The sequence below is a fragment of the Rhinatrema bivittatum genome, chromosome 8, assembly GCF_901001135.1.
Source record: "Rhinatrema bivittatum chromosome 8, aRhiBiv1.1, whole genome shotgun sequence".
Classification (NCBI taxonomy): Eukaryota; Metazoa; Chordata; class Amphibia; order Gymnophiona; family Rhinatrematidae; genus Rhinatrema; species Rhinatrema bivittatum.
The window spans coordinates 264,465,221-264,487,905 of record NC_042622.1 but is presented as its reverse complement, the minus strand read 5'-3'; the positions used below and the strand labels follow the sequence as shown (position 1 = coordinate 264,487,905).

Sequence of the window (22,685 nt, the reverse complement as noted above, 5' to 3'; positions counted from 1 at the left end):
CAGTGCCAGCCAGGGCTCTTTCCCCACACTAAGAGAAAGGGATCCAATAGTTACAAATTCTCGCCCCCCCCCCCAAAAAAAAAAGTGCTGCGAGAGCAGAGTGCATTTCCCCCAAGCGATGCAGCGCTTCTGCCATGGCAAGCTGGGCAACGGTGACCGCATTCAGGTGCAGACTATTTCAGGCCCGGCCCTTCTCCCAAAGCTGAGCGAGGTGGGAAAATGAAATCCCGCATGGGCTCCTAACCAAGGCCAGTCCCACCCACTTTCCCTTACCTGCAGAACACGGGGTATTGGGGTTGGTTAACTATTTGGACGCCTTGCTTTAGTTCGATCCAGGGCGGGGGCGTGTAACACTTGGTCCTTTGCTCAGACTCAAAAAGAGTTGTGTTTTTGGGTTTGTTTGTTTTTTTTAAAAGAAGTCCTTCCCCTTGCAAGCTCTACCTACTCCCCTCTGGGCCCCCAGGTCTGATTGAAATCAAGATCCAAGGCCGAGCTGCTGCACCCCCAGGACCCTACCATGTGCTGGAGGCAGAAACCACTAGAATTTTCCTGAGCTGCGCCGCCCCTCAGTACTGGGGGTTACGTCACACCAGGAAAACTGTTTTCTCTGCCGCCATCTGCTGGCAGAGGGGCAACGGCCCACATTCGTTGCCTGGACTAGAATAGGAGGACGTCATGGAATATGTCATTTATAACAAGGAAAGGAACTCCTACTTTAATGCATTTTGATATTTATTTTTTTTTAAACAACAGAAAGTGAAAAATGTACATATGTGTGTGAAGTCTTTTACAAGGCAGTGCAAGTGGGCAGACTGGATGCACCTGCGGGCCTCTGTGCTATAATAGCCGGGGGAACCCTGCCAGAAGGTCACGTGTCCCGCACCGCGTGACCCGCAGACCTCGCGCGCGCGCGCCCGCCCCCTCCCTTGCCCTCGCGGGATCACGTGCTCTAACGGTGCCGAATAGAAGGGCGAGGGTTGACGTCGTTTCCTGCAGGGCGCGGGCAAGATGGCGCTGTCCTGGCTGGATCGGGCGGAGCTGCTGCTGTACGGCGCTGCCTTCGTGTGCGGGATCGTGAGTGCCGCCGCGCTCGCCGTGGCTCAGGCAAGGAGGGGGTGAGAGGCAAGGTGGAGCGGTTTCCTCTGTAAATGAAATGAGCAGCCCGTCCATATCACTGACTGCCTCCTATTACTTACTAACCCCGGCCGTTTACCTTTTAATCCCTTTCAGCAAGAATTATCCTAACCCCATCATCTTAGTCCCCGTCCCCCCCCATTTCTTTCCTCTGAATCCCTAGGTCTGCCCTACCACGAAGCATTGGGCGCCCCCAGCTTATCTTCGTCAAGTAACCATTTCAGTCGCTCCTGTGCTCTCCCAAATTAACCTTTCTAATTCACATTCCCCCCAACTTGCGATGGTGTTGTGTTTTTATGTTCCTTTTGTTACTTGTTTTCAGGGGGAGTTTGAGGGCCACTGCATCCTGTACGGTGAAGTGAGTTACAACACCACGGAAAATGCCTTCAGCTTCTCCACTTTCAGCAGCTTCTCCCTTTGTTATTTCATATCTGTTATCTCCATTCTGATCGCCCTCTACTGTTTCTGCATCCTGCTGTACTGGGTCTACGTCAGCTGTATTGATGAGGTCACACGGTAAGCATTGATGAGGTCACGCACAGTGATGGCATCTCCCATGGTTGGCATTTGACATGTGCGGTAAAGATCTCATCCATAGTAATGTTTGATTATATTATATGGGCAATATTAACATCTGTGGTAAGCTTGGATCATGGCACATGATGAGCATTAACCGTACTATGTTTATTGAATGTTAATTTTTATCACTCACAAGATTATTTTATCACAAGATTTATTGTATTTTCTACCTGCTTCAGTTATTTGTAAACCGGCATGATATGCCCTATGAATGTCAGTATATAAAAAGTTTCATAAATAAATTTATATATTGGAAAGCAGATTTCAACCCTAGCAGTAGTGGTATGCCTACATTGGATATTTAGGAAGGTGAGTAACCTGCATGGAGTTACCACACTTAAAATTGAAACATCCATGAGTATGAGGAGGCTGGATGTTTTGAATAACAACCTCACTCATTTTTGTGATTGTGTGGATTATATAAAATTTAACAAAATATGGAAGGGAGCAAGGGTGTTTAGGTATTGGTATTCTAAGAATCAAAAAGGAAGACAAGGCCTGAAATGAATAGCAGTGGAGGTGATCAGCAACACAACAGATTTTGAACATGGCTTGTGAAAGATATGGGTGGTAGTGGAAGGAACAGTGTTGAGAAATGAGGTAAGATCAAAGGAGTAGGGTGGGCAAAACTGATTTTGGTTTGTGATGGGATTTTATATGCTTAAGTACCCAAAGTGGTTAAAAAGTCAGAGAGAATCTCAATTGAGCAGATTGGGTGGCCATTATTAACAATGCTACAAGTAGTGGAGGAGTAGCCTAGTGGTTAGAGCAGCAGGCTGTGACCCATAGAGACCAGGCTTCCAGTCTGTGTTTCTCCTTGTGACTTTACCCTCCATTGCCTCAGGTGCAAACTTAGATTGTGAGTCCTCTTGGAATAGGGAAATACATTAAGGTACTGTAGGTAATCTGCTTTGAATTGCTGAACAGTGTGAAAAGCTGAATATAAAAATCTAAATAAAATTAGCAAGCATTTTACACTCCCATGGTTTCTCTTATTCAAGGGGTTCCCTGTGGCTGAACATTTCTATGGTTATCTCAGTTGTAATCCTTTTCTTCCTGCTGGTCTGTGCCTGTATTCTCCGGGTTGGAATGAACATACTCTGTGACTCCATCACAAAAACCAAGAAAGTGCAAAGGTAGGAGAGCATGTCTGTGTATAAGTATGTGCATAGTTAGAGACTATACATGTAGATAGCGATAAAAAGAAAGATACAAAAGACCAGATAATATGTAATAATCATAAGGTGCTTAATAAACAAGCAGAAAAACCTTCCAAAGGAATGGACAAAAGAGCACTAGTACTGTTAATGTAGTATTAATTAACAGATCTTTTTTATTGATCATTCACAAAAAAATAAAAACAAATGAACACCTTAATGTTAACAAATGTAGCACAAACAATCATGTGACCCTGTATACAAATAAGTATTGATAAGTTAAACATAGATCAATTGCAGATTGTGCACTCCTATGGCGTGAATGCTAATACAATTGTCAACGCTTGGCCATCATAGCACAATTCATTTCAAATAGACCTAAGTATGTTACAACAATAATGAACACACAAACTATTTAAACAAGAAATATGCTTTACCTTAACAATTATGACAATATTGGAAAATACAAAAATTGAGAAGCTAGTGTATTATCCAAAAAGTGCTTGTAATAAATCAGAAAACAAATTGCCAAAGCTTAAAAAAAAAAAAAAAAAGGGGGTATGGTGTCAATTGCCCCGACAAGGCCCTTGTTTTGCCAAAGGCGGCTTCCTCAGGGGGGAACTGCTGGCATAAAGAACACCCGATCTGTCAAAAAAGATTAGGAAATATTTAAAAAAGTGTCATTATTACTTAATAGAGATTGTGTCTCCAAAAAAGCCATTTGTGAAAAAACAAAGGATCCCGTGTGTTAAACCATTATATGTATTGCATAGGCCACAGAATTAGCATGTAATGGGTCACTACCGATTCCATCCCCTAAATCAGTACATCTTAACTCCTGTTGGAGCTCTATCCATGGCTGGGCCCCAAATGTGGAACTCTTTACTGCAAAACTTAAGACTTGAACATTTAAGATGGGAGTCAAAACCTGGCTCTTTCAACAAACATTTTCTTAAACTCTGTAGTTCAAGTTTTTGATATATTTTAAAGAATTTTATGCATTTTTATAATTAAGATTATAATTTTTGTAATTCATTGTATTTTAAATGTGCATTGATATTTACTGTAAACCGCTGTGATGTTTCCTACGAATGTCGGTATATAAAAACAAATGAATAGATATATTTAAAAACAAAATTAAATTATCTTTGGTAGGCTTCTCATCTAACAGGGAGAGAAACCAAGAGTATATAAGAACATACAAAATTGCCATGTTGGATCAGACCAGGGTCCATCAAGCCCAGCATCCTGTTTCCAACAGAAGCCAAACCAGGCTGCAAGTATCCAAACATGAAGTAGATCCTATGTTACTGATGCCAGTAATAGCAGTGGCTATTCCCTAAGACAACTTGATTGATAGCAGTTAATGGATTTCTCCAAGAACTTATCCAAACCGTTTTTAAACCCAGCTACATTTACTGCACTAACCACATCTTCTGGCAACATTGTGCTTAATTTTGCACTGAGTGAAAGAATATTCTTGGATTAGTTTTAAATGTGCTACTTGCTAACTTCATGGAGTGCCCCCTAGTCTTTCTATTATCTGAAAGACTAAATAACCGATTCACATCTACCCGTTCTAGACCTCTCATGATTTTAAACACCTCTATCATATCCCCCCTCAGCCGTCTCTTCTCCAAGCTGAAAAGTCCTAACCTCTTTAGTCTTTCCTCATAGGGGAGTTGTTCCATTCCCCTTATCATTTTGGTTGCCCTTCTCTGTACCTTCTCCATCGCAATTTTATCTTTTTTGAGATGTGGCGACCAGAATTGTACACAGTATTCAAGGTGCAGTCTCACCATGGAGCGATACAGAGGCATTATGACATTTTCTGTTTTATTCACCATTCCCTTTCTAGTAATTCCCAAGATTGTTTGCTTTTTTGACTGCAGCAGCACCCTGAACCGATTTTAATGTGTTATCCACTATGATGCCTAGATCTTTCTTGGGTTGTAGCACCTAATATGGAACCCAACATTGTGTAATTATAGCATGGGTTATTTTTCCCTATATGCAGCACCTTGCACTTATCCACATTAAATCTCATCTGCCATATGGATGTCCAATCTTGCCAGTCCTCCTGGCAGTAAATTTGTTAGTACTAGAAAAAGGAGAATGCTAAAACAGAAAAAAGATGATACTGAGTCTGTACACAGCAAATACCAATAAAGAAATATCCCATCAGAAAAACCAGCCATGGGAACACCAATGTGTATGTGCACCGGTGAATTGCAGCCTGCATATCCATAATATATCAGGCTTGGTAGTGTCAGTCAGTGCTGGCGCATGTTCCCCAGCCCACTGATAGATGACGCAGGCGGCTCCCTGGCCACCTTGGAGGCTCCAACATGCTGTACAGCGGCTATGTGACAACACCAGGTATGAACAGCAAGAGGAAATGTGGAAAAAAGGATTCACACTCACAAAGAGGGGAGTAGCTGGCTTGTTACGGCGGTTACTACCCCAAATCAAATAAGCCTGATACTTCACTTTCGATGCACATCCAGCATGGCTCTCTGCTTAAACGGCATGGGAGAAGAAAAACGGATACTTCACACATCCAGCAGAGCGCTCTGCTTCAACGGCAGGGGAGAAGACTGATACTTCACGTGTATCCAGCATAGCTCCCTGCTTCAACGGCAGGGGAGAAGAAAAACAACCAATAAGGGCTGTATAACATAGGCTGGGTAAAACAAATAAGCATGGGTGTAGCTTGCTTATTGCAGCGGCTACTACCCCGAACTAATCAAGCTAGATATTTCACTTGGATGCAGCTCCATCACTGCTCTCTACATTAAAACTGGGGGTGGAAGGGAAATAGAACCAAGAGCTAAGAGAAACAGATAAGTATGAGAGAAAAAATGTGTGAAGCTTGCTGGGCAGACTGGATGGGCCATTTGGTCTTCTTCTGCCGTCATTTCTATGTTTCTATGAAGGACAGCAGCCATCGCGGGACAGGCACAATATAGCATCAGAGACCCCAGCATGCCGCGAACAGAGTGCATCCCGCCGCATACGCTCTGTCCGTGGCAAGGATGAAGGCCCGGCACGCCGTTTGCGGCAAAAAGGGAAGGCGCCCCCCCCCCGTGTGCGCGCCCGGGCCTTAATCTTCGCCGCGAACGGAGCATGTGCCGCGGGACGCGCTCCGTTTGCGGCATGCTGGGGTCTCCGCTGCTATCTTCTGCTCAAGGTGAAAATGGAAGGCCTTCATCTTCGCCACGGATGGCGCGGGTCCCGTGGCATGCCATTGAGAGAGAATGTGTGTTGGGGAGGATGAGAGAGCAGGAGGGTGAGAGAGAGCATGGGTGGGGAGAGGGTGGATGGGGGGATGCTTGAGTGTGGGTTTCAGAGAGAGGGAGCCTGTATGAGGGGATGTGGGTCTGTGCCGGAGCCTGTATGAGGGGGTGTGCATGTGAATTTCTAGGGAAATTCTGCTCAGAACAAGAGCAGATGTGCCAATAAAAAGGCTCGCTGCCCGGGCGTAGAACGGGTAGAGTTGCTAGTTTTTCTATATATGTACAGTGCACCACTAGAAAAATACTAAGGCATCAGGCCACTTGGGCACCTCAAATCCAGTGCCTGCCACAAACAGAGCTGCCATGGCCCACTGTTTCACCCAGCTTTTTGGCTGTATGGGAGGAAACTAGCGAGAGGGAAAGGGGGGGGGGGGGGAGAGAGAGACTAGATGAAAGAGAAGAAAAGAAGTTGATGGGAAGGGAGGTGCGAAGATAAGTGGGGGGGGGGGGGGGGGGAATGGTAGATCACCATTCTTTCTAGCCTTGATTCTCTTTTCATGAAAAGTCCTGATTTTTCTCCTCCACTCCCAACCCAAGCAGCCTAGATCCACACCAACTCTGGCTGAATAGAGTTTAGCCATTCAAAAGTTTAAGGACACTCTCACAAACATTACTACAGTCTGATAAGCCTCTCCATATTGAAGTCGGGTTACAAAGCAAAGTAAACCATAAATAAACCAAAAGTTTTACAAGGAGGGGGGGGGGAAACATTGGGTTGGTACCCAAGATTTTTAAATTCCTCCCCCCCACATGTGTGTGTACCCTTGGGAGCTGGTGCCCAACTTTTCTAAACTTTGTCAGCCCTGCTGTAACTGCTTATGTTGGTGATTTAAACAGGTTTCTATCTGCAGGTGCCCTGAAGCTGAGACATTGCGTTGGGTGTCACCGTATGATGGCTCCAGGTTTTACACCAACCTTTACAGTGCTGAGGTCAGTGTCCGCTGCTGCTGGAGGGGCAGAGGGATGGGGAGAGACTCTTCTGCCCACTCGCGTAGTAGTGAGTACAGTGCTGTGTACATGGGACACTTGCTAGATAATCCTTATTCTGTCTAATTTTGGATATGCTGGCGGTGCTTCATAGGTAATAGCTATGTATAAATTGCTTTAGAAATGATCTGATTGGATATGCAGCTATGCCATTATACATCATTGGTCGATGTATGCTGTTGCAGTTTTACAAATAGTCACTCATTTGTAGCTTTTCAGTGTTAATGGAAATTTTTTTAAATGAGAATCATTACACTTCCCTGTATTGTATCAAAAGTGAGATTTATTTTTTTTTCCTCTGTAGGCAGCTGCCTGGGTGAATCTTTTCTTTTGGGTCCTGGTTCTGCTTTTGCTGTCTGTGCAGAAGAAAGTGTCTGGGTCCCGCCCGGCCCCGTTTCAACCGTTGTCTGGCTCGGACCCAGAGTGGACGACAAGCGAGACGGATGCAATCATCGGGCCGTACAAACCCTGAGCGTGGACTAGGGCGGCCGTGTGGGAGATCCTGCCCGTGTGTAGGGGACACTGTGAATGAATCTAAGATTTGAAAGAATATTTTTGTGTAAGTGGACAGTACGGCATTCCTGCCTCAACCCACAGGAGCTGGAAATGCCAAAGGTTAAAAATGCCAGCAATCTCAGCCAAATAGTGCGGCCGTGCCTTAGACCTGCTTATTCCTAGGGAGCCAGGGTCATACACTGAAGGATAATCACCTTAACACCGTCTTTGTGTAATACAGAGACTACCATCTTATCCCTACGTCACTGCATGATGTTCAGAGGTGAGCAGGTTCCAGACTTGTTTTGATTGAAGTGTTTTTCAGTAACTTCTAAAGAGATATATATTTTTTTCTTTATACAAGCTACGATTGTTTGGATAGATCTGTCTAAAGGGCTGCTGTATACTATTTTGTGTACAGTGCTACAGTACCCCTGCTGGGCAGCGAGAGTAATTGTATCAGACTGTTTTAAAGCTGAAGAAAAGTGGGTGTATCTGCTAATACCATTTCTGAAGAGAGTAATCTCTTAAGATATGACCACTTACCTATTAACGCTGCCCCCTTACATTTTGAGTTCTATTAGGAAATCCTTGTGGGAAAGAGTTTACAGTGCACCACTGTAAATTAAAAAGAAAAATCCTACCATGCACTTCATCTGCCCAAGTATGCACTCGCATTAGGCTGTAGCACTAAGACTACGGTGTGTGTGGTGGCTGGCACAGCCTGCCCTTCCTTGCCCAGAAAATCTGTGCCGGTAACCACTCCTTGTAGTTTCATAGGAGCTGCAGTGCCTTTTATTCTTGTAGGATCTATGGCATCGCCTGCTTCGTTCCCTGATTAGAAGATATCTTAAAAATGCTTTTGTATATTGGTGGTTTTAGTGTTCCCATCCTGTGCCGTTTATAATATCCTTGGTGTGGGGGCAGCTGCTGGTGATCTGGCTGTATCCTCATCGTCCTGCACTGCTACTCTTACTTCTGCTTTCAAAAGGTGTTTTTATTGGTGAGCTGAAGCGTTTGAACAGGTGTGAGAAATATGGTTGTGTGTGTGCCTTCAGCTCTGGATCCAACTGATCACCTCAGTGTATTAGGGCAGTAGAGCCCCTACCTCTCTCAGGCCTAAACTGTCCAGTATCTAGCCAGACTGGCTTTTCACTGAGACATGGAGGGCCTTTGGAGGTCAGAATGTGGCTAGAACGAGCCAGTGGCCAAGGACAGGCCCTGGGAGAAGTGGGTGCCTACATCAGATTATTCTGTGGAACGGTGAGAAGATCTTTGTACTAAGATAAGCTTTTTTTTTTTTCTTCAATGCAGGAGATAATCTTTTTTGTACTAATAAAGCAAAGGTATGGCACAGCTTTATCGATTCACAGGCTCTTCCTTTCATGGCAGGACAATGAAAATGAAATTGTCGGAGGGTACTGTGGCTTTTAGAAGGCCATAATATGGGGGATCCTTTTCCTATGGGTGAGGAAGGGCTGCCCTCTAACTTACTGTTCCCTGTACGTACCTGGATCAGTCCAGACAGTGGGTTATGTCCCCAGTCCAGCAGATGGAGTCAGCACAAGCTTTGAGGGGGCGTATCCATATATACTACTACCCCCTCTACAGGAGTTCAGTATCTTCTGACTCCAGCAGATGCGAGTAGGGGAATCGGAGCTTCCCTAATTGGCCAGGGATTCAGTTCTTCTGCCTTTGTATTTTTTTCTCTGCTTTCTGTCTGTTTGTATTTTGGATCAAGTTTATCTATAAAAAAAAAAAAAAAAAGCTGTCAATTTTTGGGGAGGCGTGGCTTTCACTTTCCTCCTCCTGTGCTGGCTCCCGCGTGCTTGTCTCGGCCGGGGGTAAGTTTGTTTTTGGTTTTTTTTTTTGCTGTGTAAAGTTTCCTTTTCAGCTTCTGGTGCGCGGAAGCCGGCGGGGCCGGCCTCTCCACGGGTTTCTTCTCACCCGGACAGTCTCCTGCGCCGCGTGGTCGGCTGCAGCTGACAGAAGAGGAACTTTTCAGTCGGGCAGCGCGGCCGTGCAGGCCCCCCCGCGACAGACCTCGCGCTCTGGGAAGGCGGGCAGCGCAGGCTGACGGGCCCCCCCCCCCTGCGGTTGTCCCCCCCTGCAATTGGGCCCCCCCCCCCGAGGCTTTAATTTTTAATTTCTTGATTTTTCGCCGGGAGACCCGATGCCGCGGCCGTCGCTCTGTTCGGCCTGCGGCGAGCCGGGGTCCCGGATCTCCCGCGAGGGCATCTGCGCTAGGTGCCTTCCCGGGGGGGAAGGTACCTCGCAGCCCCGCAGTGAATTTTCTTTTCTTGACTTGCCCGGGCGGCGCGGGCCGGCCACTCTGCCGATTATGGCGGGAACGGCGGCCATTTTGAGTTCTCGCCGCGAGGAGGACACGCAGGCAGAACAAGGAGATGGGGACTGTGCTGACATTTTTCCACCGTTTTTGTTGCCACAGCAGGGCTCGCAAGCCCAGGGGACGGCGGCACCCCCTCCCACGGGGACCCCCCCGGGCAGGCCGGGGTTTTCCCCAGAGTTCATCTTGCTTATGCATTCGGCCTATCTCCAGGGCTTGGAAGCCCCCGCGGGACCTCCCCCAGCGAAGATGCCCAGGTTGGCGCCATCACCATCGGCTCCCCCTGACCCGGGGGTGCCGGGGGTCTCCCCGGCCCCTCCCCGGGTCCCTCTACCACCCGCTCCAGGGGGGGCAGCGGCGGTTCAGGTGGGGCCCGGTCCTGTGAGCCCCGATTTGGGACATGAAGAGGGAACGTCTGAGGGGGATGACCCGCGTACCCTGCGTCTCTTCCAGAGAGATGAGCTGGATGATCTCATCCCTACGGATCATACAGGAATTGGATCTCGACCCGCCCCCGGACCCGCCCGCTCCAGTGACTCCTGCGGTAGTAACATCTTCTAAGAAGGGTGATCCGGTCCTGGCGGCCCTTAGACCGAGGGCCAAGGCTTTTCCTATTCATGAGTCGTTCATGCAGCTACTCACCAGGGAATGGGATGCCCCGGAAGCTTCCCTGAAGGTCAGTCGGGCCATGGAAAGGCTGTATCCCCTGCCTGAGGACTTCCTGGAACTCATCAAGGTGCCCAAAGTGGACTCCGCCGTGTCGGCAGTCACGAAGAGGACGACCATTCCTGTGACGGGCGGATCGGCCTTGCGGGATACGCAAGATCGCAAATTGGAAGTTTTTCTCAAGCGGGTTTTCGAGGTTTCCGCCCTGGGTATGCGGGCGGCAATGTGCAGTTCGCTCGCTCAGCGGGCTAGCCTGCTCTGGGTGCAACAACTCCTCACGTCGCAGTCCTTGCCCACCGAGGAGGCCGCTCAGGCGGATCGCCTCGAAGCGGCGGTGGCCTACGGGGCGGATGCCTCGTATGATCTGTTTCGGGTCCTGGCAAGATCCATGGTGTCCGTAGTGGCGTCTCGACGTCTGCTGTGGCTTCGCAACTGGGCGGCGGATACTTCCTCCAAGTCGAGTCTGGGCTCCCTTCCCTTCAGGGGCAAGTTCCTTTTCGGGGAGGATCTGGATCAGATCATCAAGTCCTTGGGGGAGAACGCAGTACATAGTCTGCCGGAGGATAGATATCGGTCTTCGCGACCGTATGTCGCCTCCCAGACCAGAGCCAGGGCACAACGACGCTACAGGAGCTACAGGCCACCGAACTCTAGACCCGCCGTCGCCAGGTCTCAGACCTGGTCGCGTTCCTTTCGCGGACGGAGGCCCGCGTGTGCCGCCCCCGGAGCAGGCAACCCCTCTCCGAAGGTGTCGCAATGATGTCAGGCTCGCCCACTCCGCTGTTCCCAGAATCGGGGGTCGGCTGGCGCTGTTCTATCAGGAGTGGGCGCAGATCACCTCGGACCAGTGGGTCCTAGACACCATACAACACGGCTACGCATTGGAACTTGTTCGCCCGCCGCAGGCAAGGTTCATTTTCTCCCCCTGTGGCTCAGCGCTCAAAAGACGGGCGGTGCAGACAACGCTGGACAGGCTGTTGGAAATAGGCGCTATTGCGCCCGTGCCCTTCGGAGAGGTGGGCTCGGGCCACTATTCCATCTACTTCGTAGTGCCGAAGAAGGACGGTTCCTTCCGACCCATCCTGGATCTCAAGGAGGTCAACAAGTCTCTTCGGGTTGTCCGGTTTCGCATGGAAACACTGCGGTCGGTGATCGCGGCGGTACATCGGGGGGAGTTCCTCGCCTCCCTGGATCTCACAGAGGCCTACCTGCACATTCCCATTCGGCCGGATCAGCACCGGTTTCTCCGGTTCAAGATTCTGGACCAGCACTTCCAGTTCGTGGCTCTCCCGTTCGGGCTGGCGACGGCACCGCGGACCTTTACCAAGATCATGGTTGTCGTGGCGGCGGCGCTTGGAGGGAGGGCGTGCTGGTCCATCCTTACCTGGACGATTGGCTCATCCGAGCGAAGTCCTTCAGCCAGGGCTAAGCATCGGTAAACAGGGTGGTGCAGTTCCTGCAGTCCCTAGGATGGGTAGTGAACTTCTCCAAGAGCACCCTCGCAGCGCTTGGATTTTTTGGGGGCGACTTTCGACACCCGGCTGGGCAAAGTTTTTCTGCGTCAGGACAAGGCGCAGGCTTTGCGGGATCATATACAGCGGTTCTCTGCGTTACCGGATCCCACATCCTGGGACTACCTCCAACTCCTGGGGGTGATGGGATCTACCATCGACATGGTGCCTTGGGCGTTTGCGCACCTCCGGCCCTTGCAGTGGGCGCTCCTCTCCCGTTGGAAGCCCATTTCGCAGAACTACCTGATGATCCTTCCGCTCCCGCAGAACGCCAGGGACAGCCTGGGCTGGTGGCTGGAGCAGTCTAACCTGGCGCGCGGCGTGTCCCTGGAGGTGCCACAATTGGTGGTGGTGACCACCGATGCCAGCCTGGCGGGCTGGGGAGCAGTTTGCGATCGAAGCGCCACGCAGGGGACGTGGTCAGCGCTGGAGGCAAAGTGGTCCATCAATCGCTTGGAAACCAGGGCGGTCAGGCTAGCCCTGCGACATTTCCTGCCGCTTCTCCGGAACCGGGAGGTCAGAGTTCTTTCGGACAATGATACCACGGTGGCCTACATCAACCGCCAAGGCGGCACACGCAGCCGGCAGGTTGCGCTGGAGGCGGCGTTGCTGATGCAATGGGCAGAGCGTCATCTCGTCCGGATCGCGGCCTCGCACATCGCCGGGGTGGACAACGTTCAGGCGGATTTCCTCAGCCGTCAGCTGCTGGACCCCGGAGAGTGGTCCCTATCCCAGGAAGCGATGCAACTTTTCGTCCATCGGTGGGGCGCCCCCCACTTAGATCTGATGGCTTCCGCTCTCAACACCAAGGCTCCACGCTTCTTCAGTCGCCGGCGGGAGCACGGCGCAGAGGGAGTGGATGCGCTGGCTCTCCCGTGGCCACCACACCTGCTGCTCTACGCATTTCCACCGTGGCCGTTGGTGGGCCGGATGCTTCGCAGAATAGAAAGCCATCAGGGAACCGTGATTTTTGTCGCCCCGGAATGGCCCAGGCGACCCTGGTTCGCGGACCTGCTGCAGCTGGTGATCGGGCCAGTCAGACTGGGCCACCTCCCCCATCTCTTACGTCAGGGTCCGGTATTTTTCGAACAGGCAGAACTCTTCTGTCTTGCGGCCTGGCTTTTGAGAGGCGCCGCCTCTGGCGCCGGGGATACCCGGAGGCGGTAGTATCAACGCTGCTGAAGGCGCGTAAGACGTCGACGTCGGTGGCCTATGTTCGGGTCTGGAAAGTATTCGAGCTGTGGTGTGCCAGCCAGGACACGAGACCCACTAAGGCTTCTGTACCTCAGATTCTACAGTTCTTGCAAGCGGGGGTGGACAAAGGCCTCGCCTATAATTCCCTACGGGTCCAGGTGGCTGCCCTGGGCTCGCTGTTGCGTGACGGCAGCTCCCTGCTACAGCATCCTGACATTGCTCGTTTCCTCAAGGGGGTCAAACATTTACGACCGCCGTTACGGGACCCTTGTCCCTCCTGGAGCCTCACTTGTGCTTCGTTCGCTGTCGGGACCGCCGTTCGAGCCACTGCGAAGTGCGACGATCAAGGATCTCACTCTCAAGGCTGTCTTCCTGGTGGCCATCTGTTCTGCTCGCCGCATTTCGGAGCTGCAGGCTCTCTTGTGTAGGGAGCCTTATCTGCAATTTTCTGACTCTGGAGTATCACTTCGTACTGTTCCCTCCTTTCTTCCGAAGGTGGTTTCGGCATTTCATGTGAACCAGACGGTGGAATTGCCGTCCTTCTCTTCTTCCGAACCGAAGGCTCTCCGACTCCTGGACGTCAAGCGCACTCTGCGCCTCTATCTGGAGGCTACCAACGAGTTCCGGATTTCTGACCATCTCTTCGTGCTTTGGTCCGGTCCCAAGAAGGGGTCGCAGGCCTCGAAGACGACGATTGCAAGATGGCTGAAGGCGGGCATTGCCGCTTCCTACATTGGTACGGGACGGATGCCCCTGCCGGGCATCGTCGCTCATTCTACATGCTCTCAGGCGGCCTCCTGGGCGGAGGCTCGCTCGGTCTCGACTCAGGAAATCTGTCGAGCGGCATCCTGGAAATCGTTGCACACGTTTTCCAGACACTATCGGCTACACCTCGCCTCTTCGGCCTCGGGTCATTTTGGCGAGCAGGTTCTCCGAGCAGGCCTCGCAGAACCCCACCCGATTTAGGGACGCTTGGGTACATCCCACTGTCTGGACTGATCCAGGTACGTACAGGGAAAAGAAAATTATTACTTACCTGCTAATTTTCGTTCCTGTAGTACCATGGATCAGTCCAGACGCCCACCGCGTTTGGATACTTCTTCCTGCTCGGCTCTACTCGACGTTTTTCTGTTACTCTGCTCTGAGTTATGCAGTTTTTCAATGGTTTCACAGCTCCCTACAAGTTGGTAAGCTGGTTGCCTTTACTCGTTAATCGTTGAATGTTTGCAACCCTTATGCATTATCTGTTCCTACAAACTTGATCCAGAAGGGGTTTCTACTCGGGCTTTGATATTCTCGATACTGAACTCCAGCAGAGGGGGTAGTGGTATATATGGGAACGCCCCCTCGAAGCTTGTGCTGACTCCATCTGCTGGACTGGGGACATAACCCACTGTCTGGACTGATCCATGGTACTACAGGAACGAAAATTAGCAGGTAAGTAATAATTTTCTTTTTTGGTTAGTAAAGGAATGTGCTAGAGGTGTACAGAAGTGCTTTGGTCGCATGATACGGTTATGATAAACACTTATTTTTATTTATTGTATTTATCTACTGTCATTCTGTATTTAATCAAAAGCAAATAAAATCAAATTAATACCGTATAAGACAGACAGAATAGAGCAAGATCAATTTATACCAGTTCTAAAATCAAAATATGAGAATTCAGTAAAAATCACTAACAGGATAAAATGTAAGAGGTAAATATGGCTCACTTGTTCCTGGGCTGAAATAAATCATGTGCTGAGGTTTATTGTACCATTTTTCTCATAAGCCTGCTGGAGTTTTGACGGCAATGTTTTGCGCATCTGCGATGCAAATCTCTTCAGGAATTGTGAGGCACTGTTGCCCATTCATGAAGATCCATCACATGTCTGACTCCCTACTGTTTCCTCTGGACTACCTGTCATAAAGATTAGCTTACTCTAGTCATGTTCTTCAGAAGAACATGTATATAATAGGATAAACTAATCCTTCCTAACATACAAAAAAGAAAGATACCTCCTTAAATACAGTCTTAAAACAAACATAATAGGCTATATATAAACTGTATCATGAGGGGCTCATTCCCTGTATGTACCCGGCTCAGTCCAGACTCCTGCGTTTATTCATCTCTCCCAGCAGATGGAGACAGATAGTAAAATGGACTCTGCTTCATGTACTTCATGCTACTTGCAGTTCCTCCGTATTTCTCTGTCTCCAGCAGATGGTGGCTGCTGCATAAACCTGCAGTTTCTTTAGTCTGCCCAGTATTTGTTTCTAACTTTTTTTTTTCTCCTTTTGAGCCTTCCTCCCAGGGGTCAGGGATCCCTACTCTGTTTGGTTGAGGCGGATAGGCTGGGGGTCAGTGACCCTTTTGTAAGCCTGGTCCAGTGTTAGCTGTAGGGTGCAAATCTGTGGGGTCCAGATCCCTCCCCTTCACAAGGTCACTTTGCTGTTTTCACTTTGGCCTTTCCCTCTCCTTTTCTTTAGTTTTTGCTGAATTGAGCTGGTCAACTCTCTTCAGTTTTGGAAGCAGGGAACTCTAGGGAGGCCACTTAAAATTTGATTTAAAAAAAAAAAATAAAATTCAGAGCAAGCAGTAACAGTGAGGGGCCTGCAGCGGTAAGGATGGGCCTCCCCCATGCTAGTTTTCCTTTCTGCTTGGGGCTCACGATCTTACCACATGTCGATGGTGAGGGGGTTGGCTGCCGCGTGTGTGGAGCACCTTCTGCACGTCTAAATCGCTGCAGACTTTGTGCGGCCTGCCTCTTGGGGGGGAGGGATCCTCCAAACTCCCAGTACCTACAAAACGAAGGAGATTCTGGGCCGGCACAGCTGCCACGAATTCAGCAGGCTCAGACCCTGTACTACCCTCTGCTTCCCTAACCGCGGGAACGGTTGCCATGTTGGAGTCCCTGTTGGGTATGCCATACTATCTTGGACCGATGGGGACTTTCCTCCTTGGCTTTACCCAGCCCATTTGTATCTTGTTGGGGGACTCTGAAGACTCCCTGGGACATGGTCCCCCACCTGCAGGGGAGTTGTTGCGCCTGCAGTCTATCCCTGCGCCCTTCATCCCTTTTCGCCCAAATTTATCCTGCTTCTCCATAGGGCCTATTTGGCACAGCAGGAAGGGCTTGTTTTGCAGCTGGAGGGTCAGGACTCTCTGGCTTTGTCTCCACAGTCGTGGGGTACCTTAACTACCAGGCTCCAGCGTACGGCTCGTCTGGCCCTGCCGGACTCTGACTCGGACCTGGGAGCAGTGCTCTCGGTTGACCCAGTGACCAGGGATGTGGTCCAGGGCGATGGTGCTGGTGGCTGAGGTGGCTGACCCCACAATCCTCTGTTCCGTAGGGAGGAACTTGCCCCTCTCATCCCCCAAGTTCTGGAGGAGCTAAGGCTCCACCCCCACTGGAAGACTCTAGCAAAGATGGAGGGGATCCCGTACTGGAGAGAATGAGGAACCCTCCGGGTTTCCGTATCATACATCAATAAAGAAGATAGTGTATCAGGAATGGGGTGCTCCTGATGCCTGCTTATGGGTTGGCAGGGCAATGGCTTAGCTTTGTTCCGTGCCGGAACAGACCTTGGAGCTCTTTGCACTTCTCAAGGTGGACGTGGCTGTCTTGGCTGTCATGAAAAAGATGACCATTCCAGTTGCAGGAGCAGTGGTGCTGAAGGATGTGCAGGATTGCAAGCTGGAGGTCCACCTTAAGTGGATTTTTGAGGTTTCTGCTTTGGCTCCAGGCTGCCATTTGTTCCAGCTTTAATCTGAGAGCTCGCTGCCTTCAGGATGATCAGATGCCTGTGGGTTCCCCAAGGAAGCCACGGTAGTGTTTATGGTGGATGCCTTGTATAATTTGGTGCGGACGTCTTCCCGTATTATAGGGGCTGTGGTGTCCGCACGGCCTCTTATGGTTCTGTTACTGGTCAGCAGATATTTCATCTAAGTCCCAGTTGGCAGCTTTGCCTTTCAAAGGCTGTCTCTTATTTGGGGAGGACCTGGAACAACTTGTGAAGCAGTTAGTGACAACAAGGTTCACAAATTGCCTGAGGACAGACTTAAAGGGCAAACATGCCTTCTCATCTCGTCTGCATTTTTGGGACAATAGGAGATCTTGTCGGGGGGGGGGCTTCAGCGAGGCAGAGATCATTCTCTTCACAAGGTCCTCTTGCGGAGGTCATCGGCCTTTCAGAACCCCCCACCAGCAGAGGACCCTTGGTCTGCGCAATGAGGCGAGGCCAGCCACTCACTCGTTCCTTTTATTGGGGGGGGTCGTCTGCCTCGCTTTTACGAGGAGTGGGCCAAGATCACCCAGGGTCAGTGGGTCCTCAGCATAATAAGACATGGTTATGCGTTAGGTCGCGAATGGGATGAGCAAATTCTGTTTCTTGTCTTCCCCCCCCCCCCCCCCTCCCCATGGCTTGTTTGTAAAAGCGCTGGACGATGTGGGAAACACTAGACAGGTTGCAGTGCTGGGGGGGGGGGGGCATGGTCCCAGTGCCTCAGGACGAAATCCAAACGGCTCGATATTCCATTTACTTCATTATTCCGAAGAAGGAGGGGACCTTTTGCCCCATTCTGGTCTTTGAAGTGCGTGAATGCAGTGTTGAAGATTCCCCGATTTTCACATGGAAACATTGCAGTCCGTGATTGTGGCCATACGTGTTCAGGAGTTCCTGGTGTCTCTGGACTTGACAGAAGCATACCTACACATTCCAATTCGGCTAGAGGTTTTTGGTCTTGGGGCAGCAGTTCCAGGTTCAGGCGCTTCCATTTGGGCTAGCCATGGCATCTCATACCTTCACCAAAGACATGGTAGTCCTGGCGCTGACACTACGGCACCAGGGAGTCCTGGTCCATCCATATCTTGATGATAGACTTCGTCCGTATGAGCCAGAGAACAGTTGTTGTTCCACCATACAGACAGTGCTTCGGATTTGCAATCCCTAAGGTGGGTGGTAAATTTAGCCAAGAAATCTGGACTGTTTGGGGGTGCATGTCGACACTAGGCAGAGCAAGGTTTTCCTGATGGAGGAGAGTGTACAAGTTACAAAATCAAGGTCAGCGCTTGTCAAAGGTGCGTGTAACCAGAGTCTAGGACTTCTTGCATGTTCTCTGTTCGATGACTCCTCCAGGGTTGTTGCCATCAAACCGAGTAGCTGAAGATAGCGCCACACCGTCAGGCGTATTGTGTTCGTCAACCGACACACTTGGGATGTCAACGTCCTTATCCACGTGGATGGGAGGAACAGCTTGGTGTCAAACTAGACTCCCAGATATTCCAAGGACTGGGAGGGTTTGAGACTGCTTTTGTCCATGTTTAAGACCCAACTGAATTCATGAAGCAGGGAGGTCACCCTGCTGGTCACCCAGAGACTCTCTTCCATGGACTTTGCCCGGATGAACCAGTTGTCCAAGTATGGGTGCACCAGTTGACACTTGAGGTCCAGTTTGGGGTGAAAGGAAAGCACATAAGATATGCCATACTGTGTCAGACCAAGGGTCCTTCAAGCCCAGTATCCTATTTCCAACATAGGCCATTACCAATCCAAGTCACAAGTACCTGATCATTAAATATATCCTATGCTACTAATGCCAGCCACAAACAGGCTATTCCCTATTGATTAATGCCAGTTAATGGACTTCTCCTCCAGAAGTTTATCCAAACCTTTTTTTAAACCCAGCTACACTGCCTTAACCACACCCTTTGGCAATGAATTCCAATGCTTAATATGCTACTTGCTAACTTCATGGTGTGCCCCCTAGTCCTGGAATTATCTGACAGAGTAAATAACCAATTCACAACCCAAGGCTACTTCTAAATTGTTTACCCTCACAGTCCTTGCTGCTCTTGAGGTGTGGATTTTTTAGGGAAGGAAAATGTTTCTAGACCCAGGGCGAGGTTGGAATCCCGTGTGTGTGTTTGAAATAAAAGTTTACTGTGATTCATTGCAAAATAAACAAGGTGCCTCTATTCTAAAGGCCAGATACATCCAGGTTTTACTGTTTTCTGAGTGCATAGTAATGGTCTCTCTACCTCAGTGGAGAAGTCCCTCTTCTAGAGACTATCTTATCCACCATGGGGTGAATGATAAGTGTCCCAAAGTGGCTAAGGTGTTCCCACAGTATCTGAGCTAGCCAAAGGTACTTCTGAACTCCAACCTTCCTTCTTGGGTATGATGAAATAGATGGAATAATGCCCTGTATTGTTCTGGGGCACAGGTACTAGAATTATAGCCCTCAAGAGGCGAAGCCTTAGCAAGGTGGACTCCACTGCCTGCTTCTTGTGCTGGGAGTGGCAAAGAGACATCATGAACATGCCCTGTGGAGTGCTGTGAAACTCCAATGTGTATCCTTCTGGTATGACATCCAGTACCTGTTTCTCCAAAGTGATTTTAACCCACCGCTGGTAGAAGAGGGACAGTCTATCTCCTTGTTCCAAGGGTTGGTAGGCAAAACTTCATTGGGGGGGCTCAGGATAAACCTGAGCCCGAACCTGCCCCTCGTGGGTTTCCCAACACTTTCAGCCCTACGAGTTTCTGTAGGGTTGAACGTGTTGGGAAACCCTGGATCGACCCCTCATGGCCGAGGGTTGCTATAACTGCTTTCTCTTATCTTTTGGTAGCCAGGGCACTGGAGATTCAACTCATTTACTGGCCAGCTTTTCCAATTCACTTCAGAAGAGGAGTGGATCCCTTAAAGGGCATCTTTGTGAGGTCTGCTGACCAATTTCACAGCCATAGCTGTCTTCTGGCCACTACCACTGAGGCCACTCCTCTGGCTGAGGTACGGACTAGGTCAGAGCCCGCACCAGCTAAAAAGACAGGTTCCATAACCTCTCTGGCATTCGCCGCAAGTCATCCACCTCCCGCGAGAGGAGCAGACACAAACGAGCCACCAGTGCACAAGAAGAAGCAATCTGTAAGGTCATTGCTGTTTGTTTAAGGCTGGACTCCATCCACCTATCGTGTTCATCCTTCAAGGCTGCTCCTCCCTCCACCGGGAGAGTTGTTCGCTTCGAAATGGCACAGACCAGTGCATCCACGTTAGGGAAAAGACATTCTCTTGCCACCGGATCCAGTGGGTATAGAACTTCTAATGCTTGCCCACCTTTAAAACTCACTTCAGGACGTGTCCCATTCCAGGCTTCCAGCACTGGAAAATAGCAAGAGGATTTCCGTAGAAAAATCAGAATGGGATTCTTCTTTGGTTCTGTCATAGAGTCTACCCCAGGAACTCCCAGTATCTTCAAAGTCTGGGAAACCAGGGCTGGCAATTCATCTCTCTGGAAATAACATACATGGTCCGATTATTGTTGTTCTAAACCCAGTGGGATTTCCGTTTTTCAAGGAAGCTGGATCCCCTTCTTCATCAGTGCTGTCTGGGACCCTGCTATGGATACCCTTGGTAAGGCGAGGCATGGCTTGGTTTGAGGCCTCCGGATAGGGCTGGGAGAGGGAGGTCTTACTGGCTGGGGTTCCATCTGGACAGGGGCAAGTGAAGCAGACTGTGCCTGTATGAAGGCCTTGGAAAAAATTCCACCAAAGAGAAGGCAGCTGGGTCCATGCCTAGCCCAGGAAGTACTGGGGTAGGTGCCACTGGATTTCCCTTTTCCATGAAAGACCCAGCCCTGCGATTACTCGGATCTGGGTACTTCCGGTTAAGGTTGTGGCCAACCCATCCTCTTATAGGGAGGAGCCAGGCTTAGTTAAGTCCGGGGAGGCCAGCTCTCTCTGGGCCTCCTCACAGTGCTGACAAGTAAGAATCCAGGTCAGATTGTGTAGCCCGAATATGACAAGCAGTGCAGAGAGAATGGTGCTTATGTTTCTTTGCTGCTGGAGCCATTAGGGGCAGTAGCTGCATGTTCAGCTGGCCTGCGCTTAAAAATGTATGCACACAGATTTCGGGCACCTTTGCAGGCCGTGGTGAGGCGCAGACACACAGCCCAAGCACCCGGCTTTACCTAAATTCTGCACCTAGAGAGTTGTGCACGCAACATTGTGCGCAGCAATATGCACTCAGCGTGTGTGCAGAGCCGGCTCGCACCGCACATACCAACGCTCTATGTGAGCAATGGAAGACGCACAAAAAACGTGCACAAGATGGCACCTCCGCAGCCGACCACGCGGTGTGTCTACAGAGCCTAAAGCGGGGCCTAGCTCACCAGGGGCCTCTCAACCCTCTCAGAAGCCTACTTCCCCTTACCTCAACGGGAGCAGGAACGCCATACGGTGCCTGAGCAAGGAGACCGGAGGGAAAACTTACCGAAACCCCTCCGTCGTAGTCTCTGAATCAGGAGGAATCCTCTTCGCTTTTTTTTTTTTTTTTTAACGTACCTGGGCTCAGCACTTATTGGCTGACTATAGAGACGGTCTCCGACTGTGGGGGGGGGGGGGGAGAGGGTTTCCGCACCCGTCTTTCAGCTGCTTCAGCAGCAAAGTCCATGCCAGGAACAGGCTACTGGACCGAGACCCACCTATGAGGGATCTTGGAAATCACCTCAGGAATTCTCAACTGGGGAAGGAACCTTTAGGTATCACTGCAGGAGAGCGGGACTCAATCTTTTCCCCAATTTAAAAGTAGCATTCCTTCTTCCAAAGGGTACAGTGATCCCCATAGGGAAAGCACGTCCACCTTTGCTAGAAGATGGAGAGAAACTGAAGGGCTGAGGGCACTGCAGGGGTGTATCTAGGGTGACGGCAGCTTTGAAACCTAACTCCATCTCCATCTGCTAGCAGGGGAACATATAACCTATTTGTCCTGAGTCCATCTGGCTACCCGCTAGGAAGCAACAATTTTTTTAGCTGTAATAATGGGTCTTGCTGATGGGGTTCACTAAACTGTTACGGACTTTAGGAAGAGTGTATAAAACTGGGAGTAACCGGACCCCCCCCTTACTCAAAAAGCCAAATTCTTTGGTTGTGATCCATCCCGTATCCAAAACCTTTCTAAAACAATGATCAATATCTTTTTAAGCTGTGGTGTGGGGGTCAATGGTAGATAAAATTGTTCATCAGCCAACTGCCATTCTATTTCTTTAACATAGCCTGATGAGTTTCAGGGGAATACACTTAGAAGGATTCAATACCAAGGGATTCATTCTGAGATTTCTCCCCATGTCTGACCTGAAAAAAAGTTTTAGCCTGAAAGTCCATACACATCTATCGATGCTAATCTTGACGTGTTGAGGATCCCACCTAATAGTGGGTACAAAAGTCAACCCTTCTTCAAAATACTCAAATACTAGGAGTCCAATGACTTACATAAGAAATTTATCACAGAGTCATCCTGTAAGTTTGGGAGTGAGAGGCCACGATTTTCTGTTGCGATTAA

The 22,685-nt window shown here is 49.7% G+C and overlaps 1 protein-coding gene across 1 annotated transcript; it reads left to right on the top strand.

The window, feature by feature from the left end:
• Positions 1 to 951: 951 nt before the first annotated feature.
• Positions 952 to 9,005, top strand: TMEM179B (transmembrane protein 179B). The gene is made up of 5 exons (XM_029614881.1): positions 952 to 1,104; positions 1,457 to 1,650; positions 2,715 to 2,849; positions 7,018 to 7,096; positions 7,458 to 9,005. Exons 1-5 carry the CDS (start codon positions 1,009 to 1,011, stop codon positions 7,623 to 7,625), a joined length of 672 nt encoding a protein of 223 aa, XP_029470741.1. The 5' UTR covers positions 952 to 1,008; the 3' UTR covers positions 7,626 to 9,005.
• The last annotated feature ends 13,680 nt before the right edge of the window (positions 9,006 to 22,685 follow it).

Coding starts and splice junctions, on each gene's coding strand:
- TMEM179B (XM_029614881.1), top strand. CDS start 1,009: ATGGCGCTGTCCTGGCTGGATCGGGCGGAGCTGCTGCTGTACGGCGCT. Junction 1,105..1,456: donor CCGCGCTCGCCGTGGCTCAG/GCAAGGAGGGGG, acceptor ACTTGTTTTCAG/GGGGAGTTTGAGGGCCACTG. Junction 1,651..2,714: donor TGTATTGATGAGGTCACACG/GTAAGCATTGAT, acceptor CTCTTATTCAAG/GGGTTCCCTGTGGCTGAACA.